At 64.0% G+C, this 16,922-nt stretch overlaps 1 protein-coding gene across 8 annotated transcripts; it reads right to left on the bottom strand.

Moving 5' to 3' along the window:
- Window positions 1-5,488: 5,488 nt before the first annotated feature.
- On the bottom strand, window positions 5,489-16,836 carry EXOC3L4 (exocyst complex component 3 like 4). Of its 8 annotated transcripts, none has more exons than XM_059183204.1 (13): window positions 16,678-16,836; window positions 13,076-13,512; window positions 11,906-12,575; window positions 11,053-11,164; window positions 10,666-10,788; window positions 10,195-10,295; window positions 9,882-9,962; window positions 8,847-8,961; window positions 8,215-8,334; window positions 7,975-8,127; window positions 7,217-7,338; window positions 5,868-6,021; window positions 5,489-5,760 (listed from the first exon to the last, which is right to left on the bottom strand). In XM_059183204.1, exons 2-13 carry the CDS (start codon window positions 13,494-13,496, stop codon window positions 5,617-5,619), a joined length of 2,316 nt encoding a protein of 771 aa, XP_059039187.1. In that variant the 5' UTR covers window positions 13,497-13,512; window positions 16,678-16,836; the 3' UTR covers window positions 5,489-5,616. The 8 variants fall into 8 exon arrangements, 6 of the variants coding, with proteins under 6 accessions (XP_059039187.1, XP_059039188.1, XP_059039186.1 ...); XM_059183205.1 differs by lacking the exon at window positions 16,678-16,836 and adding an exon at window positions 15,867-16,065; XM_059183203.1 differs by lacking the exon at window positions 16,678-16,836 and adding an exon at window positions 13,611-13,632.
- Window positions 16,837-16,922: the final 86 nt, after the last annotated feature.

Raw genomic sequence — 16,922 nt, 5'->3', positions numbered from 1 at the left:
TATTTCCCAGGCTGGCCATCCTCTGACCGGGATCCCTCCCAGGCCCTCTTGTTTCCAGGGATGCCCCACTCGCCAGCTGCCCTGGGCAGAGCCATTGTACCCCCTGGTGACAGATGAGGAAACTGAGTCTCAGAGTGGGAAGTGGACGCAAAGTTCGAGGCCTTGGGGCTGTGGTCCTTGCTGCCACCCGGCCTTCCCCAAAAGGGGAAGTCAACAGCTCCAGGGTATTGAAACCACACCGGACCTCCGCTGGGGTCTGCTGACCTTCCCAGGGACCACGGGATGGCCAGGACAGCTGACTGGGAACCGTCTCACAGGGCAGCCCTGCCCAGGAGGGCACTAACACACCAAGTGTTTACCAACAGATCATGCCCCTCCCTCCCCGTGAAGCTCCTCCCCTTCCCCCCCACCCCAGGAGGAAGCAGGGCTTGTGGAGAAACTGAGGCAAGGGTAAGTGGCTTTGCCAAGAGACCCAGGACCCTGGCTCACCACCAGCCAGTCACCCTCCCAAGGCCAAGTTCAGTTTCTACCTCTTCAGGCCTGGGACTGCAATGGGGCCTTTCTCTCAGGCCCTTGACTTCCAGGAAAACAACCAAAAGGTGCCTTGCTCCCCATCAGGCCCCACCCAGTGACAGAGGCACCTCATGAGGCAGCAGCTGCCTGGGAACCCCAGCATTGCAGGGCCAAGAGGGAAGCCAGGCTGTCCCCAAACCCCTCAGGGCCTGGGTGTCGGGCACCCTTCCTTCGATAAGACAGAGGGGACCCCTCGCTGCTCTGGGCTTCTGGACTTTGGAGAGGGAAGGCATAATGGTGGGGGCTGAGGTGTGAAGACCCCCTGGCCCTGGAGAGCTCCATCACCCACACCTGCGTTCATTTAGACTTGGGGTCCATCTCGCAGGCCTCAGCCTTCCTTCTTGGAGACGGTGTGACGCAGGCTTGGGAGGTTGCCAGGAAAGGGTTATGGGAGACGGGGGACCCTTAAATAACAATAATGGTCCTCTTGGGGGCTTGGCCCTCAGCCAGCACCACATTTATGTTTTCTCAGGGGTGCTCCCCATCTTACACCTGCAGAGACAGCCCAGAGAGGCGGAGTCACTTGCCCAAAGTCACACAGCTAGGAAGGTGCCGAGCTGGGGTCCCAGCCCAGAGGTGTCTGGATCTAGAAGCAGATTCTTAACCCTGGCACCGAGTCCACGGAGAGGGAGGAAAGTGTAAATCAGTGAGCTTAGCCAGGCACACCCCGCGGGTACCCCGGAAACGGCAGGACTTGTCATGACATTCCTCTTTTACAAGTCCTCGAGATCTCCTTTTTTTTTTTTTTTTTAAAGATTTTATTTATTTGACAGACAGATCACAAGTAGGCAGAGAGGCAGGCAGAGAGAGAGGAGGAAGCAGAAGCAGGCAAAGAGAGAGAGGAGGAAGCAGGCTCCCTCCTGAGTAGAGAGCCCGATGCAGGACTCGATCCCAGGACCCTGAGATCATGATTTGAGCCGAAGGCAGCGGCTTAACCCACTGAGCCACCCAGGCGCCCCGAGATCTCCTTCTTTGAGGATTCCGTCAGTGTGAAAGCATTGGGTTCTTCATTTGTTTTTGCGGGGCTCAAGGAGGACACCCCACCCTCCCCGACCCCCGCCTCCGGCAAAAGCAGGTGCTTCACCAGGGCCTGCCTCCTTTTCACCAGCGCTTGCCTCTTCGTTATTCACGGATGAGCAGCTGCTTATCCCCTAAGGAGCCCCGCTTGCTTCTGGGGAAGGACGCCGAGGGACGGAAACAAGGAGACATCTCCTCTTAGAACCTTTTGGTCCTTCTCGAATTCTGAGCTGTGTGATGGTGTCGCTCTCCGAAACACGCGTTAAACACTGAAAACATCTAACATGTTTTGAAGGCCACCAAGAGGTGGGAGGTGTGTGTGCCGCACGGGAAGGGAATCCCTGCAGAGACTAGTCCAGGCCGCACGGGTCCCAGGAGAGGAGCGGACCCGGGACTGGGTTAGCCTTGTCCAGGGTCATGCCCTCCAACCATTTCACCAGAGGAGGGGGCCCAGGGAGGCCAGGCCGAGACCCTGGCAGCGCTCACCCATGGGCGCTCCTGGCCCCTGGCACAATCCCCTACAGGGAGGGCCTGCACCACCACTGGGCGTGGGGGATGAGGGGGGCCGGGACTGATCCCCCCAGACGTGGGATGCTGTGGGGCTGGACCTTGTCAGCGGCATCCATGTCTCCCCAGCCCCCGCACAGGCCCGCTGCCCAGCCCTCCCCGTGGACCGCCTGGAGAAGTGCAGACACGGAGCCGGGAGAGGGCCTCTCTGGCCTGCTGAGTTCCCAAAGGGACCTGGTGGCAGCAGAGGAAGGAAGTGACGATGGGGGTGGGGGGTGACCCTGGGAGCGCTGCAGCCTCCTGCCCTCCCCTCCCCGGCAGTGGTGGGGGCCTGCAGGACCGCATCCTGGCCATGCGGATGCTGACCCCATGAGGTGTGGGGCCAGGAAGGAAGGGGCTGGAGTGGCCAGGCACGCGGGAAAGAGGGAGAGACCGCGCAGGCGCGGAGATGACACGCTGGTGATGCTGGCGGCGTGCCCTGTGTGCCAGGACCCACGGACACACTCATCTAACCCCCCTCCTCAGGAGGGCAAGGCCAAGCCCTGAGCAAACCGCTGCCTGGTGTGGCCCTATGGGCTGGTACAGCACCGCATTCTCAAGGGGAGCTGGGCCCAAGCATCCGGCGGCCAGCAGGGAGAAGAGGTATCCACAGAAGGCGCCAGTCCCGGCTGAGTTGGGGTTCCCGGGTAACACCCAGGTCCCTCCTGATACCCCGGGATTGTCTTTGGGCTGGCAGAAGGACCAGCAGGCCGTGGCTCATGGTGTCCTCGGACCTGAGCGCTCGGCCCTGGGCAGGATGGCCCTCTGTGCTCTCCCACTGCCCTCACCAGGCTGGGCCAGAGTCCCAGAACCTGCACCGAGGGGGCTTGTTTTCCCCATAGGCCCCGGGCCAGAAGCAACCCCCCAGTCCTTGAAGAAGCCTGAGGAGGGGTGCGCATTGAAGGAAGCCAAGCTGGGCTGGTGAGGAGAGACCGGGGAGCGATGCAGGAGAATGAGGGTAGCCAGGCAGACCAGACCAGGGGTCAGAAGGCAGGGCCCAGGACCCCCGCTCAGGGGGCAAAGAGGATGTCCTGCTCCATAGGGGAACGCAGACACTGGGCACGGCCCCTCCGCCCCCAGGCATACCGCAGGCACACGCACGCACACAGGCTTCCGTAGCAGCCAGACAGCCTGGCCCACCAGTCCGGAAGCTGCCCTCTGACGGCCGTGCCCTCCCCCATGCTTGGCCTGGACGACAGGATGGCCAAGGAAATACGCTACACTCTCGGCAAGGCCTCCTGGGACGTGGTGGGCAGGGAGAACGGGAGGGTCTGGGGCAGAATGGTCAATGGCCAGAGCCTGGCTCCCTGGGTCTGGCCCACCTCTGGGCCCCAGCCTTCCTGACCACCCGCCTCAGGGCCGCTGTCCGGCTTCCTGCTCATCCCCGCTTAGCCCCGGGAAGCCAGCCCCAGTGTCCAGATCCTGCTAGGCCCACAGGAACACGCACGAGGCCCACACACCCGCCTGGGCATGAGGGTTCCGGCCAGGAAAGCCTGACTTCCTATCTCCAGGCCCAGACACGCTCAGGAAGGCTGCCTGGGTCTCGGCCCAAAGCCTTTCCCCCGCGGCAGGAAGCTCCTGTCAGAGAACGGCTCCTCCGCTTCTGTTCCCAGCCTCCTCCGGGCGCCTTCCCCGCTCACCCACCCCACCACCTCAGGCTTCGCGACCCCTCAGAGCCCTGCACTGCACGGCCGCCCGCTCAGCCTCTCTTTGCACCCCGGGGCTGGCTTCTACCTCAGCCTCCCCAGCCTGGGGGCACAGACGGCCTCCTCTCGTGGCGCCGGAAACAGAGGCACAGGGAGGCGCCTCTGGGCGCCACAGAGAGGTGTCCCACAGCTGGGACTGGACCCCCTTCCCCCCCAGCTCTGGAGCCTGTCTTGGAAACCCAACCCCAGGACCCTCAGCCTCGGCCAAGGGGCTCGGGCAAGGCCAGGCCTGTTAGGGACGGGGTCAGGGGCTGTGGGAGGAGGCTTCCACGAGGCGACTGGAGCTCTAACATGGGGTACGGGCTCCCGAGGGAGAACCAGGCTGGGGTCTGATCCAGCCCTCTTACCCCACCCAGGCGATGCCCCTCCGACACCCCCCTTCCCCCTGGCTAACCCCTTTCTCCTCAAGCTACCTATGCTGGGGCCTGCTGTGCAGCAACCTCTACCCTCTGTGGGCCTCAGTTTCCCCACAGTGGAAAGATGCAACCGTTGCTTGTCAGCGGCAGCGCTGGGACATGCCGTCCCCCGCCCCCCTACTCCCCCTCCCCGCCTGGAGTCTGCGCACTGAACCACAGCCTCTCCTTGCTCTCATTCCTGCCCCACCCCCCTCCAGGTTCCCTGCTTAGGGAGGTCTGGACATCCCCTCAGCCCCCTGCCTGCCCCACTCCTGACCCCCAGCCTTCCTGTATCCATGGAGGGGGCTGCCCCTGGTACCTGCTTCCACTCCCCTCAGGACCCCGACAACACTCAGACTTGGCTGTATTCTCTGGCCTTGGCCTAGGGGCTGTGGCAGACCTCCCCGGCACTGCCCCTGGCCGTCCACGGTGTGGGGAGGTGGGCCATCCCCCACCTGCCAGGGCCTGCTGCCTGTCAGAACCCTCGCCTTGTGCTCAGGAGACTCGTCCTCACTGGGTTCTCAGGACCTTGGCCCACCTGCAGCCACTTGCCCCCTACCACTGGGGGTCAAGGTCAGGCTCAGAGAGCCAGTGGTCTGCTGCAGAAGGGCGGTGGGAAGGCACGCATGGCTGGCTGCCTGGCTCAGTGTCTCCCTGCACCGTCTCCGTGCTCAGGCTCTCTGGCAATCTAGGGGCTGCCCATGCAAATGAGTTTCCCTGTAGCCTTGCCAGGAGGTAGGAGTCAAATTCCAGGGCCAAGCTTCTGGGAGAGAAGGGGGGTGGGGAGGGGTAACAGGTGCACACTGGAGGGATCTCCTTGCAGCCCCGCCTCGCAGAGCTGAGACCAGCAGGCTCGGCTCCCCCCACATATACTCCCCGGGTGATACTTGCCCTGCTGGGAAGTCCCTTTCACGTCTAACCCAAATACTTTAGGCTGCAGAACAGGCCTTGGCCTTTTCTTGTCTCCCAGGAGCCCGGGCCTGTTGAGAACTGCCAGAGCAGTGCCCACCCCTGCTGGGTGAGGTTCACTTGGCACATGAGGCCAGTAGACCCAGGATCCCAGGGTTAAAGACTGTTTTCTCTGCAGCCACAGGCACAGGCCTTCCCAGCTCTGGACCCGCCTCAGCCTCCCCATTTGTACAATGGGCAGAACCCACAACCACAGAATTTTCCGTCCCAACCCCTCGCTACGTGGGGACCCACACCTTCTGCTCTCAGCCAACTCAGCCCCGCCCCCTCTTTTGGGAGGCACCATTTTAATTCACTTTTATTTTCAAAATAAATACTCCGTCCTTCACATTTGGACTGGGGGTGGAGCTGGACCGTTGGGCAGGGAGGCCTCCCCTGGAGGGCAGTCCTGAAGGGAGCTTCTGCCTCCCTCAAACACTCCCCTGCAAATGCCCGAAATGCCTCTCTTCTCGCCCTTCCTCTGGGCGCAGCCACCGTGTCTGAGGGTGAAGATTCCTCATCATCTGCTTCAAGGCTGGCAGCAGGGCTGAGCGCGTCTCCCTGGGCTCCCAAGCCTGGGGCGAGGTGCCCTTGAGCTAACGCAGCCCCCCACCTGAGCCCGCCCCCTCCCAGACCCAGGCCGTTAGATGCAGGCGATCAGCAGGTCCATGGAGGCAGGCACCTCGATCTCTTCGAAGAGCACGTGGCCCCCTGCTGCCCCGGAGCCTCCTGCCTTGGCCGCAGCCCTCAGCAGGCCCTGGGCATGCTGCAAGAGCCGCTGGTTCCGCCGGCGGCCCAGTCTGCGCAGTGCCAGGATGGCCAGCACGTGGTCCCGCCTGCAAAGACAAGGCCCTGTCCCTGCCAGCCCATCTCAGGGGCGATCCCGACTTGGAGGGGGGGGAAGGCCTGGGCTCAAGTGCAGGGCCACCCAGCATTCCTGGGGCCCCACTTGAAAAAGGTCAAGAATGATGGAGGCTGAGGGAGGGGCAGGGCCCTGCACAGGGTTGCTGGGGCTCCGAGGGTGCTGAGCTGGGCACGGAGAGGAGTGTGCCCAACAGGGACAACAGTCCAAGCTGGAGGTCAAGAAACAGCAGAGAAGTGAGCGAGAGAGCGGGATGGCCTCCAGGAGAGGATGTCCTGGCCAGGAGGTGTCCCGGGCCTCTTCCTGGGAGCGCTGTGCAGGGAGCCACACACACAGGCAGCGGGGAGAGGGGCAGCGTGCAGTGGGCCGGCAGCCCTGGCTCCGCAGCACCCAGAGTCCCCCCTCCTCCCCCCTCCAGAAGGTGGGGGCAGGGGAGGAGCCGGCTGAGTGTAGAGGAACCCCAGGGACCAGGGGGAACCCCCGTTGCGCTCTGAGGGGGTAGTCATTTCCAGCCAAAGACAGAGAGAGTCCAGGCTGGGGAAAGGGCTTTGCCCTGGGCTCTCTGTTGCCTCCCCATCCTGGACTCTCCAAGGTTATGGAGAGGTTGGGGTTGGAATTTCCACAGGATCGATGACTCACCATGCTCCCCAACACACCCCCGGGGATCAAAGTCTCCTTCCTCCTGTCGGGGTGTCAGGAGTCTCCAGGCTCCCAATAGGGCTTTCTTGCAGAGGGGCCATGCCTCCCCTTCAAACTCAGGAATGGGTACTTGTCTCTGGGGTCTGATGCCCAAAGAGGGGCCCCGACCACAACCCACTCCCCCAGGCTGTAGGGGCCTCCCCGTCTGAGGGCACTGAAGGAGAGTGGCCCAGAATAGCTTCTGAAGGAAGGCTGACCCCCCCTTCCCCCATCACCCCCCTCATCCCCCTCATCCTGCCTGAAGGTCAGGGGCCATGGTCCCCAGGCACTGGCACATAGTGGCCCGAGGAAGGGCCTACCTGGCCTGCATTGTGGCTCCCCTGCCCACCAAAACAAGCTGTGCCTCCCTGGGGTTCCTCCCCTGCCCACCTAGAGACACAGGGACGTTCTGAAGGCACCAATCCCCCTGCCCCGGGGCCTGGTGGCCTTCTGCCCTTGGAGCCCCATGAGGGAGCAGGTGGGTCACAGACCTGATGTCAGGGTAGCTCCTGATGAGTGTCTCCAGGTGCCTCAGGATGTCGTCTTTGTAAGTCTCACCCAGGATGTCAGCCACACACCGGATAGCCTGGTCCAGCCACGTGGCCTCAGAGCCCTACGGAGACACGGAGACAAGTGCTGGCTGGGTCACCTGCCCCCAGAGCCTCCTTGCCGCCTGTGCCAGCGACCCCTCCACTAGTGCCCCCCGAGCCCACCGGCCCCTGCCGCCGCCCTGCAGCCACCACCGCGTCCCTGGTATGACTGCCTCCTGCGCTTGTGGCGGAAGGGGCCTCGGGCCTCTGCGGTGGACTCGGCCACCTTCCCTTCCCATAATACAGTGCAGAGATGTCTTGCCATCTCTGCTCAGATGGGTAAATTGAGGCCCCGGCCCAGAGGTACAGCCCAGACTCCTACAGAGTGCAGGACACCAACAGCCCAGATAAGGGGTGTGCGTGTACCAAGTGCCCCAGCTCCAAAGGCGGGATGGGGGGGGGGGGCTGGAAGATCCACCCACAGGCCCGCCCTGTCCCGACTAGCCCCACCAACCCACCAGCCGTATGCAAATGTGCGGAGACGACCACCACCGAGCCCCGCCCCAGCCGCACCCGGGGAAAGCCCCTTCTGCCAAAGCCCACCCCGCGGGGGCTCTTGCGGAGGCCACTACAATGAGAACGGGGGTGCCCGCGGAAGGTCCCCAGGCCAGAGGCCCCAGAGGAGGCAGGCCCTCGGGACTGGCGGTGGATGCTCCTACCAAGCCCTGGAAGGTGTCGCCGATGGCCTGGGCGTCGACGCCCATCTTCTGGGCGCTCCTCACGCGCTCCTCACCCCGGAACCGCTCGCGTGGCCTCAACACCTGCGCCAGGTACTCTCGGACCACGTAGCGGTGCAGCTCCTGCAGGGTCTCCTGGGCGGGCCGGCAGCTGCGTCAGGGTCAGAGCCAAGGGCCCCGCCCCGCGCGCGTCCCCGCCTGAGCCCTGCGCCCTTGAGATACCTGTGCCGGCAGTGGGGCCATGTGCTCCAGATGGTGGGCGAAGGCCACCACCTTGTCCATGAGGGGTTGCAGCACGTCTTGTGTCAGCCACGCCTTGGTGCACAGGTTCCTGAAAAGCGGCTGGGAGCGGAGGGGGACAGGAGTCCTCCAACCATATACTGCTCCTCTTCAGATCCTCCCCTCAGAGTCCAGTGCCTGGCTCCTCACAGGGGCGTTTCGGGTCAAGGGACAGCCTGTCCCCAGGAAGAAACTCTGGAGGAGTTATCTGGCTGCCTTCTCAAGTCCCCCTGGTAACATCTCCTCTCTCAGCCAGGAATGTCACCAGGCCCTTGGCAGGAACGCCTCATCTGGGCCCTGAGCTCCAGTGGACAGGGTTGTGTGTGAACCTCTAGGCAGGCCTTGCTTAGGGGAGCCTGGGGAGGTCCAAGGGGCTGGGTGAGGGGTCTGGTTCCTTGAACCCACCTTCTCGGAGAGGTGGAGACTGAAGTCAGTAGGCGTCTCCTGACCTCATTGGTCGGTTCAGGTCCCTTGCCCCCCCCCCCCCCTCAGCGTACCACCTCTGAAGCTGCTACGAACCCAGGGCACAGGGAGCACCTACTGGGTGTTGAAAGTGGGGAGGGAACCCTACTCACTTGCACATCATCCTGCAGGCCCTGGAGCAGCCGTTTCTGGAAGGTACAGGTGGCAGCCACTAGAGGTTTCTCCAGCTCTTCAAAGGTTCCTGGGAACCTGGCCAGAAGACTGGTCCTGGGGTGGGGCCAGGACAGGGGAGGAAGTGGGCAAGGGGGAGCAGGCTGTGGAAGGAGTTCCAGAATACAGCCATGGAGCCTAGGTGCCACACCAACTCCGCGACCTTAGACTAGAATCTGAAGGGCAGCCTCTAGGGCAGCACAGGCTAGTAACCCTGAAGGTGAGATGATCCCTCTAAGACATTAGGTCCCCACGCAGCCCTCAGGAGCAGGCGCTCCAAACTCCATTTCACAGGTGACAGAAGGAAGCACAGAAAAGGGAAGTGACTTATCCTGAGGCACACCGAGAGCAGGCGGCAGAGGTAGGATCTGACCCCAGCAGGGGTGGCTCGAAGTCCACCCCCACAGCTGCTGGTGGTCCACAATGTGGAGACACCGAAGCTGGTCCTGGTGTTGAAGGCATAGAAGGGGGGCAGCTGCTGCCAACAGAACGGGGGGGGGGCTCTGCCTTCTGGGGGCAGAGGGACCCAGGTGCCACCCCCAGGGTAGTGGGGAGGATGGAGTGCCAGGGAGGGCCTCCCGGAGAAGGGAGTGTCCATGAAAAGGAAGATGGCTAACCTGGATGAAGGGAGGAAAGAAAGGAACCCATGGTGACAGGGGACACTCTGGGCAGGCACCAGGCCATGACTGGGCTAGCGGGAACTTCTCCCCCTCTGCTCTGCGTTGAAACTCCCTGCATCCCTTCCAGGGCCTCAGCTCTGAAGGGCGGAGGGAGGACCTTCCAGCGGGGGTGGGAGTGGAGACGGGGCCATCCATGGAGGCCTTCTGGGAAGTGCCCCAGTGCCTCCGCGGGGTCCAGATTCCTCCCGGGCGCCAGCTGGCCACCGCGGGCGCTTGCGGTGCCCGGTTCCCCGAGCTCGCGCGCCCCCTGCTGGCGGCGCCGGGCACGCCCTCTGCGGAGGAGCAGGAGAGACCCACCGGAGCTCCTCGCAGGCGTTGATATTGGCGCCCAGATGAGGTTCGCTCACCGCCTTCGACTCTAGAAAAGCCTTTGCAAACCTGGGGGCGAAGTACGGAGAGGCCTTAGGGACCCTTCCTAGCGCATCAGCCCTCTGCTCAGGTCCCCACCCAGACCTCCAGGGGTTATAACAAGGCCCCTCCCTCTCACCTGTCCTGAGATCTCACACTGAGCAAACAGGTTGGGCTCTCCCTCCCCTCACCCAGGGACGAGGGCTGTCCACACCCTGGCCACTCCACCCACTCCATCCCCAGGCGGAGGAGGTGGCCGCACCTGGGCAGGAAGAGGCCAAGTGCACGTGCACAGATGCTCAGGGTGGTGGCCTCCAGTTCCGCAGAGATGGCACCGGCCACCTTCACATGCTCTGCCACAAGCTACAAGAGATGCCACCCGCTGAACCCACGTCAGAGCCCAGATCCTGATGCCCCTGTCCCCCACCTGTGGCCCAGAGGTGTCCCCAGCTTGCCCTGCTCTGTCTCCCCATCTCGGCTACAGCTTCCAGAAGCTCCTCCCTGTCCCCACAGCCACGGGCCACTTGCCAAGCTGGACGCTGAGCCCCGGGGATCCCAGCCTGGCATGTGACCCAGGGTCCCTGATTCCACTCCAGGTGGGGCCTCAGGCTCTCGGCTAATAGGGAAAGGAGGTTGGGGCTGGGTCGTACAGTTCTGGGCGTCCCCACCTCAAAGGGAACCAAACAGCACCAGAGGCCCAAGTATGCTTCTCCCCCCACCGCCCCAGGCTCACCATGTGGACATCGATGGACAGTGGCGTGTGGTAGAGACCCTGTAGCACATCGGGGGCCTCCATGTCTGCCCACCGACTCTGCTCTAGCTGCAGGATGCTATCGAAGCAGCTCGTGACCTTGGTCTGTGCGAGGTGGCGAGAAGGGCACAGTGAGACCCTCCCAAGAAGAAGTCCCAGTTCCCCTACCTCCTGAGCTGTCATGCACCCTCGGAGGAAAGGACCACCCTGCTGGGGCACAGGCCTATGCCAAAGGCCACACGGTGAGAAGGGACTCTGGCCTGATCCAGGGCCACACACCCTGGGTGACTCTGGGCACCACACCTCCCCAGGGTGAGGCAGCCACATTAAGCCTGGACCATGCCCCTCAGGCCTGGCCCCTGGCCTCACCTCGAGGAAGCTGGTGTAGTCACTCTCCAGGCGGGCCCACAAGGCAGGAGCCAGGAGTGGGGGCAGTGGCTCCATGGACAGGGTCAGGTCTGGGACGCCCAGAAAGTCAGGACTGGAAGGCAGGGTAGGGGCTGAGGGCCTGGGCTGGGCTTCGATGCATGAGTTGCTGCCCCGAATTTCCCCCTGGCCAAGCCTAACACCATCACCAAGCACCAGGCAGCTCAGGGATCTACCACTCCCCAGCCCCCACCAGGGAGATCCAGAGAGTGACGGGCACCTCCCTGAGGCCGCACAGCAAATTAATGAGCCCAGGAGCCTTTAGTCACCGTCCTCCCACCTGCGCTCTGGCCTTCAGAGCTGGGAAGTGCTCAGAGGCGAAGGTAATCCACCCCATCACACTGTGCAGAGCTGGGGGCGGGAGCTGGCGACAGGCCGGGCCCTGTACCTAGGGGCCCGTCCAAAGGGAAGAGTGGGGGTGAGATCCAGCTTCTGTGAGCCGCCCTGTGTCTGGCCTGGAGGGCTGCCCTTTTGTAAATGCGCAAAGGCACCCTGTGGATTAGCACATGCCCTCTCTCTGGACTCCTCTCGGATGTTTTCCCGCTTTCAGGAACGTAGGGTGCGTAGGTGGCCCCTTAGGAAAATTCTGGTAGGAGAGTACCAGGGCCCAAGAAGAAAAGGTCAAAGTCCCCGGGATCTCTGCTGCCCAACCACCAGCCCTCCCCCAGGGAAGAGAGAAGAAGGGAGCCCCGAGCTGCTCAGGGTGAGCGGGCACCCACAGGCCTCCGGCTGGGCAGCGGCCAGGCAGGCAATGCCAGCCTCCGGGGCCTCCCGCGGCCGCTGGCTGGGGCCTCACCTGCCGTAGACATTGACCGCCCAGTCCAGCAGGACGTAGAGTTGCTCGCAGCCCCGGGCGTCCTGCGCGAGCTCCTGGAGGCGTTGGGCCACCGCGCCGTGGAAGGCCCGCAGGTAGGCCTCCCCGGCCGGGAAGCCGGCGGCCGAGTAAGCCGGCAGCACCTCCCGCCACACCTTCTGCAGGTCGCTGCGAACCACGCCGCCCAGCTCGGCCAGCCGCTGGGCCAGGCCCGACGCCCCCTCGGCCTCGGCCTCGGCCGCCCCAGGAGCCGCCCCGGCGCCCGCCTGCTGCACGCGCTCCTGCGCGCTCTGCCTCACCGCGTCCTCCCAGTGCTGGCGCCAGCGGCGCGGGGTGAGCAGGAAGTCGCCGTCGGCGGGGGACGCGGGGTGCGCCTCCTCCTCCGCGCGCACCGTGCGGGCCAGCTCGCCGAGCGTGGCCGCGTCCACGCCGCCCGGGCCCAGCGTCTCGCGCACGATGGCGCCGATCTCGGCCGCCAGCCCGTCGTAGTGCAGACACACGTCCATGGCGCGCCGCGCGAAGCCCGTGGGGTCCTCCTGGAAGCTGCGCGAGGCTTTCTCGGCCACGAGCCGCCCCTCCAGCTGCCGCAGCTGCTCGAAGGCCGCCAACAGCTGGCGCTCGGTGATGAGGTCGGCCACGGATTTGTCTTGTGCTAGGACGCGGAGGACACCGGCAGTGAGGGTGCTCGGCAGCCTTGGGCCCAGCTCCAGTGTGTCCCGCCCTGGCAGCCCCCCCCCCCCCCCGGACCTCCCCTCCGGGCGCATGGCTGCCAGGAGCCCTCCGGGACCTCAGAGGACCAGGGCCTTGCCCATGCCTCTAGTTTGGCCAGGAGCCAGGCTGTGGACCACGGTGGGGAGGTGAGGGTTCCTGAGTCCTGCAGGTCCGGGTTCAAATCCCATTTCCCCACTTCCTGGCTGTGAGACTTGAGGCGAGTCACTTAACCTCTCTGAGTCTCGCTTGGCTCACTCTCACCTCTCTGAGCCGCCCGTGGAGGCTCCTCTGGTTGAAATGCTGGGAGCATGTAAAATGCGGTTGGGCAGGGCAGTGTTTGGAGGAGCTGGGGAGGACAGCCTGTCAGGAAGCCTGGGCCCTGCTGCTCACCCTCTGGCCTCAGTTTCCCCCCATGCTCAGTATTGTTTGTGAAGCGCTCACCTGCCTCCGGTTCCAGTTCCTCACGTCCCACCCCAGCAGAGGACCGCCGGCCGCCACCATCTATGACCCTAGAGGGCATCTGTGGGTTGTGAGTCACCCCTGGCACAGCCGTGGCCTGGGACTGATCAGCCGTGGAGCCGTTTTCCCGGGCTCGCCGAAGGGACCGGGACAGGAAGCGGGAGCTGCGCTGGAACAGGCCCAGGTCCTCCTTGGGGGCCTGGCCTGAGGCCCGCTGGCTTGACCGGGAGAAGGCCCGCCGGAATGTGCCCAGGCCGGGCCAAGTGTCCTCACGGCGGGTGCCGGGAGCTCCCTCACCGCTTGCCCGCCAGGGACCCCGCACTGGTGGGGTCTGCAGCTTCTTCGCAGGCTCCTCGGGGCTGTGCAGCTCTGGCCCAGAGGTCACCGTCTGTGGCAACGACATCTTGGTAGCAGGAAAGCTGGAGATGAAAAGGAGGCTCAGGAGCTCTGGGGTGGGAGAGGGGTGGCGTCCGCCCTGGGGGATGGGCGCGGAAACCCCGTGAGAAACCTGTGAGACCTCATGGAGCCCAGCAGCTGGGCTTGGTCGGGGAAGCTTCTCCCAGGAGCTCCTAGGCCGGCACCAGGCAGCTCTCGTGGCCGGGGCTGTCTTTGTGCCAGGCTGCAGCTGGCTCTGAGATGCAGACAGCTACTTCCTTCTGGAAAACTTCCCCAACACCACCTTCCCCAGGGCAGCGCCCCCTGGCCCCATGCCGACCCTCCCTGACTTGGCCAGGCCAGACCCTCCTGTCAGAGTGGGAGAGGAGAGTTGAACTTGCACTGTTGTCCTGTGGCCCAGCCCAAGCCACAGCCCACAGCCCACAGCCCCCGGGGCTGGGCCCAGCAACCACATCCAGGATTTCCTGGACGTGAGGTCCTGAGGCCTAAAATGCCCACTCCCCGCACCCCCAGGCTTCACTGCCCTCCCCCCCACCAAAGTCCTCAGTGCACCCTTATTCAGCCCATCCGGCCTAACTGCTTCTGCTCAAAGGGGAGCTCAGGGACCCCTGTAAGAGTCTACCCCTTCTCTGGGTAACTCAGAATTGGAGGGAAGCGGGGTCAGGCCTGAGGTCTGTGGCCACCCCCTGCTGTCCCCAAGGCTTATCTCCCTATCCAGCCTTGCAGCACTGTGGGGGGCGTGGTGGGAGGGACCTGAAGGTCCCCAAGGCAGTACGCCCTCCTTGCTCTCCTTTCCACCCAGCCCTGCTGTGCTCCCCCAGTGACGGGGCCCCGAGGGGGTCTCCAGAGCATGGAGGTGCGAAGCAGGGGCCCCCCTTGCCCTCCCCGGGCTCCAGGCCTGCCCCAGGGTGCTCTCACCCCAGGGTGCTCTCATACTCCCTTGTGGCAGAGCCGGGCCTGTGTTTGATCTTCTGCCTTTAGGTAAGGCTGGTGTGGGAGAGAGGAGACTCCTCAGCGTTGGGGGACCCCCCCACCCCTTTGTGAGGGTGTGGCCCGGGTGGGGGCTCTCTTAGACCAGCAAGGTCTTACTTTAGCCTTGGAGAAGTGTGCCACAAGGAGGGCTGGACCTACTGAAGTCACAGACGAACCAGAGGCCAGAGCCCCCAGCCCATCTCCAGGTTCCCCCTACTCCCAGGACAAAGGTCAGGCTGTCACCTGACCCTTGGGTGACATCAGGCGGGAACACCTATTCCCAGGCCTCCATTTGCCTTGGTGGGGATGACACTGGGATGGTCAAGGCCCAGACCCTCCCCCACCCCCCGAATGCCCTCCAGGGGTCGGACACACAGGTCGTCAGCGAAGGCCTCCTTTCCTGTTCCCAGAGGCCACCTAACACCTGGAGAGAGGCCTTGCGGAGGGAGAGGCAGGAGCAGGTGATTGATGGGTTCTTATCAGCCCTGCCCAGGTCACAGGTCATCGTCCTCTCCTGGGCACTGGGACTCAGGGACCCTGCCCCAACTTGGACTGACCCCCACACGCAGGGAACATTGTCCCGAGAGCTTTCTTCCCTCCCCACCCCCAGCCCCTCAGCCACCAGCAGGGTCCAGGCAACCTGTGCTGTGCCCAGATGTGCTTTGAGTATCGTCACTAGGGGCATGGGGGAAGGTCAAGTGGGCCCTGTCTTGGCTGAGCTTACACTTGGTAAACACCTACTGTGCGCCCAGCCCAAGGCCTGGCGCACATCAGGTTTCCCTAATGACAAAGCTGCAGGGTGCCACCTCATCTCATAGATGAGCAAACAGGCTCAGAAAAGAGGCAGGGTCTTGCCTCCAGCCACACAGCTCAGGGTCAGGGAGCCTCGGGAGCACAGCCTGGGTCCCCACGTCTCCCAGCTACAGTGAACCACGCTGCTGCCCAAGGAACCCTTTCTCTTGGCCGAGGTGCCCACAGTGGCAGCTGCTCCCGGATGTCAGGAGTGAGGCCGAGAGGCAGATTCAGGGGAAGGAGGGGCAGCTGGCAGTTTGGGTCTTCTGTGAGGCCACACCAGCAGACGGGTCCCCCCAGCCTGCTCGACCACCCTCCTCCAGAACCAGAACAGTCCTGAAGGCCCCTCGAGGCCCCCAGCTGGTCCCTCTGCCCTCTTGCTCCCACACTTCCCCAAGCCATTATGGACCCTCCTACAGCACAAGTCAACCAGGTCACTCCCTTGCTTTAAGCCCTTCCATGGCTCCGCAGATCCTGGCAGCCAGAGCCCCCCACCCCTGGACCCCCTCCAGCCTCACCTCTGGGCCTCCTTGACCTGTACCCATCCGGCCCCCCAGGCACCTCTTTGGCCCTCAAATGCCCAGCCCCCCCATCTTAGCTCTCCAAATCTGACCTGGATTTCAGGGTCCAGGGGATATGGGTGCCCCCACCTCCAAGGTGTCTTTGGGCTGTGCTGCCCAATGTTCCTGTGGCAATGGGCTTTCCTTACTGGCCCGGGAGTCTCCATCCATCGGCCCCGTGCCCATCTGCCCAGAGCCAGCCTGGTGGAGGAGGGGACCGTCAGGCTCAGGGTCCCCGTTGCAATCCTGGCCGGGCCCCACACCTGTATCTGCTGGCCTCCATGCCCTGTGGACTCTACCTTGACCCCGCCCCAGACCTGCCTCGGCAGCCTTTCTGGACAACAATCCACACCTCCCGCTCAGGGCCTGGTTTCACGCTGGGTGTCCTGTGACTGAGGGATGGTGGCGTGGTGTGGGGCATCTGGCCCTGGGCCACGAGCCCCCCAGGGCGGGGAGTGGGCCTGACTCAGCCCCCAGCCAGGCCCGCCCAGTACCTGGCAGGTACCCAAGGAAAACCGATAAGCTATCTAACGTGGTGGGGGGGCCTGAGGGGGCTCCCCCTTTTGTGTGGACGGGCCTTGTGTGTTAACCTGAGTGTGTCCCCCTGTACATGTGTCTCAGAGGCCTGCAAGTGGCTCTGTCTGTGAGTCCGTGTGTCTGTCAGTGCCCATGTGTGGGTCTTTCCATCCGCATAGCCGCGTTCTGCGTGTCTGTGTCTGTGCTCGGTCCTGGGCTCCGAGCTGAGATCCCTGGCCCAGAAGGCCACTGGCAGACCCCGAGCAGAGCCGTCCTCAGCCCCCTGAGTCCCCGCCCACTGCCCGAGGCATCTCCGCAGCCCTCCCGGGCCACCTGCACAGAACGTACCTGCTGGGTGAGGAGGGCCCAGGCCCCAGGCAGGACGTAGCTGCCAGGAGAAGCCTGCTGAGCCAGGGCCCGGGAACTGGGCCTCGGTGGTGAGGACTCTGGAGCAGCCCGAGTGAGTGACCAACAGCTGGGACTTCCCAGCCTGGTCTGCGCACGCCCTGGGCCCACCGGCCCCACCCCCCGCCCCATCCTCCACCCCAAACCCGTAGTTTCACTTTCAGAAGTGCCCCTCCTGTCACAGACAC

Source organism: Mustela lutreola, chromosome 7 (assembly GCF_030435805.1).
Source record: "Mustela lutreola isolate mMusLut2 chromosome 7, mMusLut2.pri, whole genome shotgun sequence".
NCBI classification, from domain to species: Eukaryota; Metazoa; Chordata; class Mammalia; order Carnivora; family Mustelidae; genus Mustela; species Mustela lutreola.
This window is presented reverse-complemented; position numbering and strand designations above follow the sequence as displayed.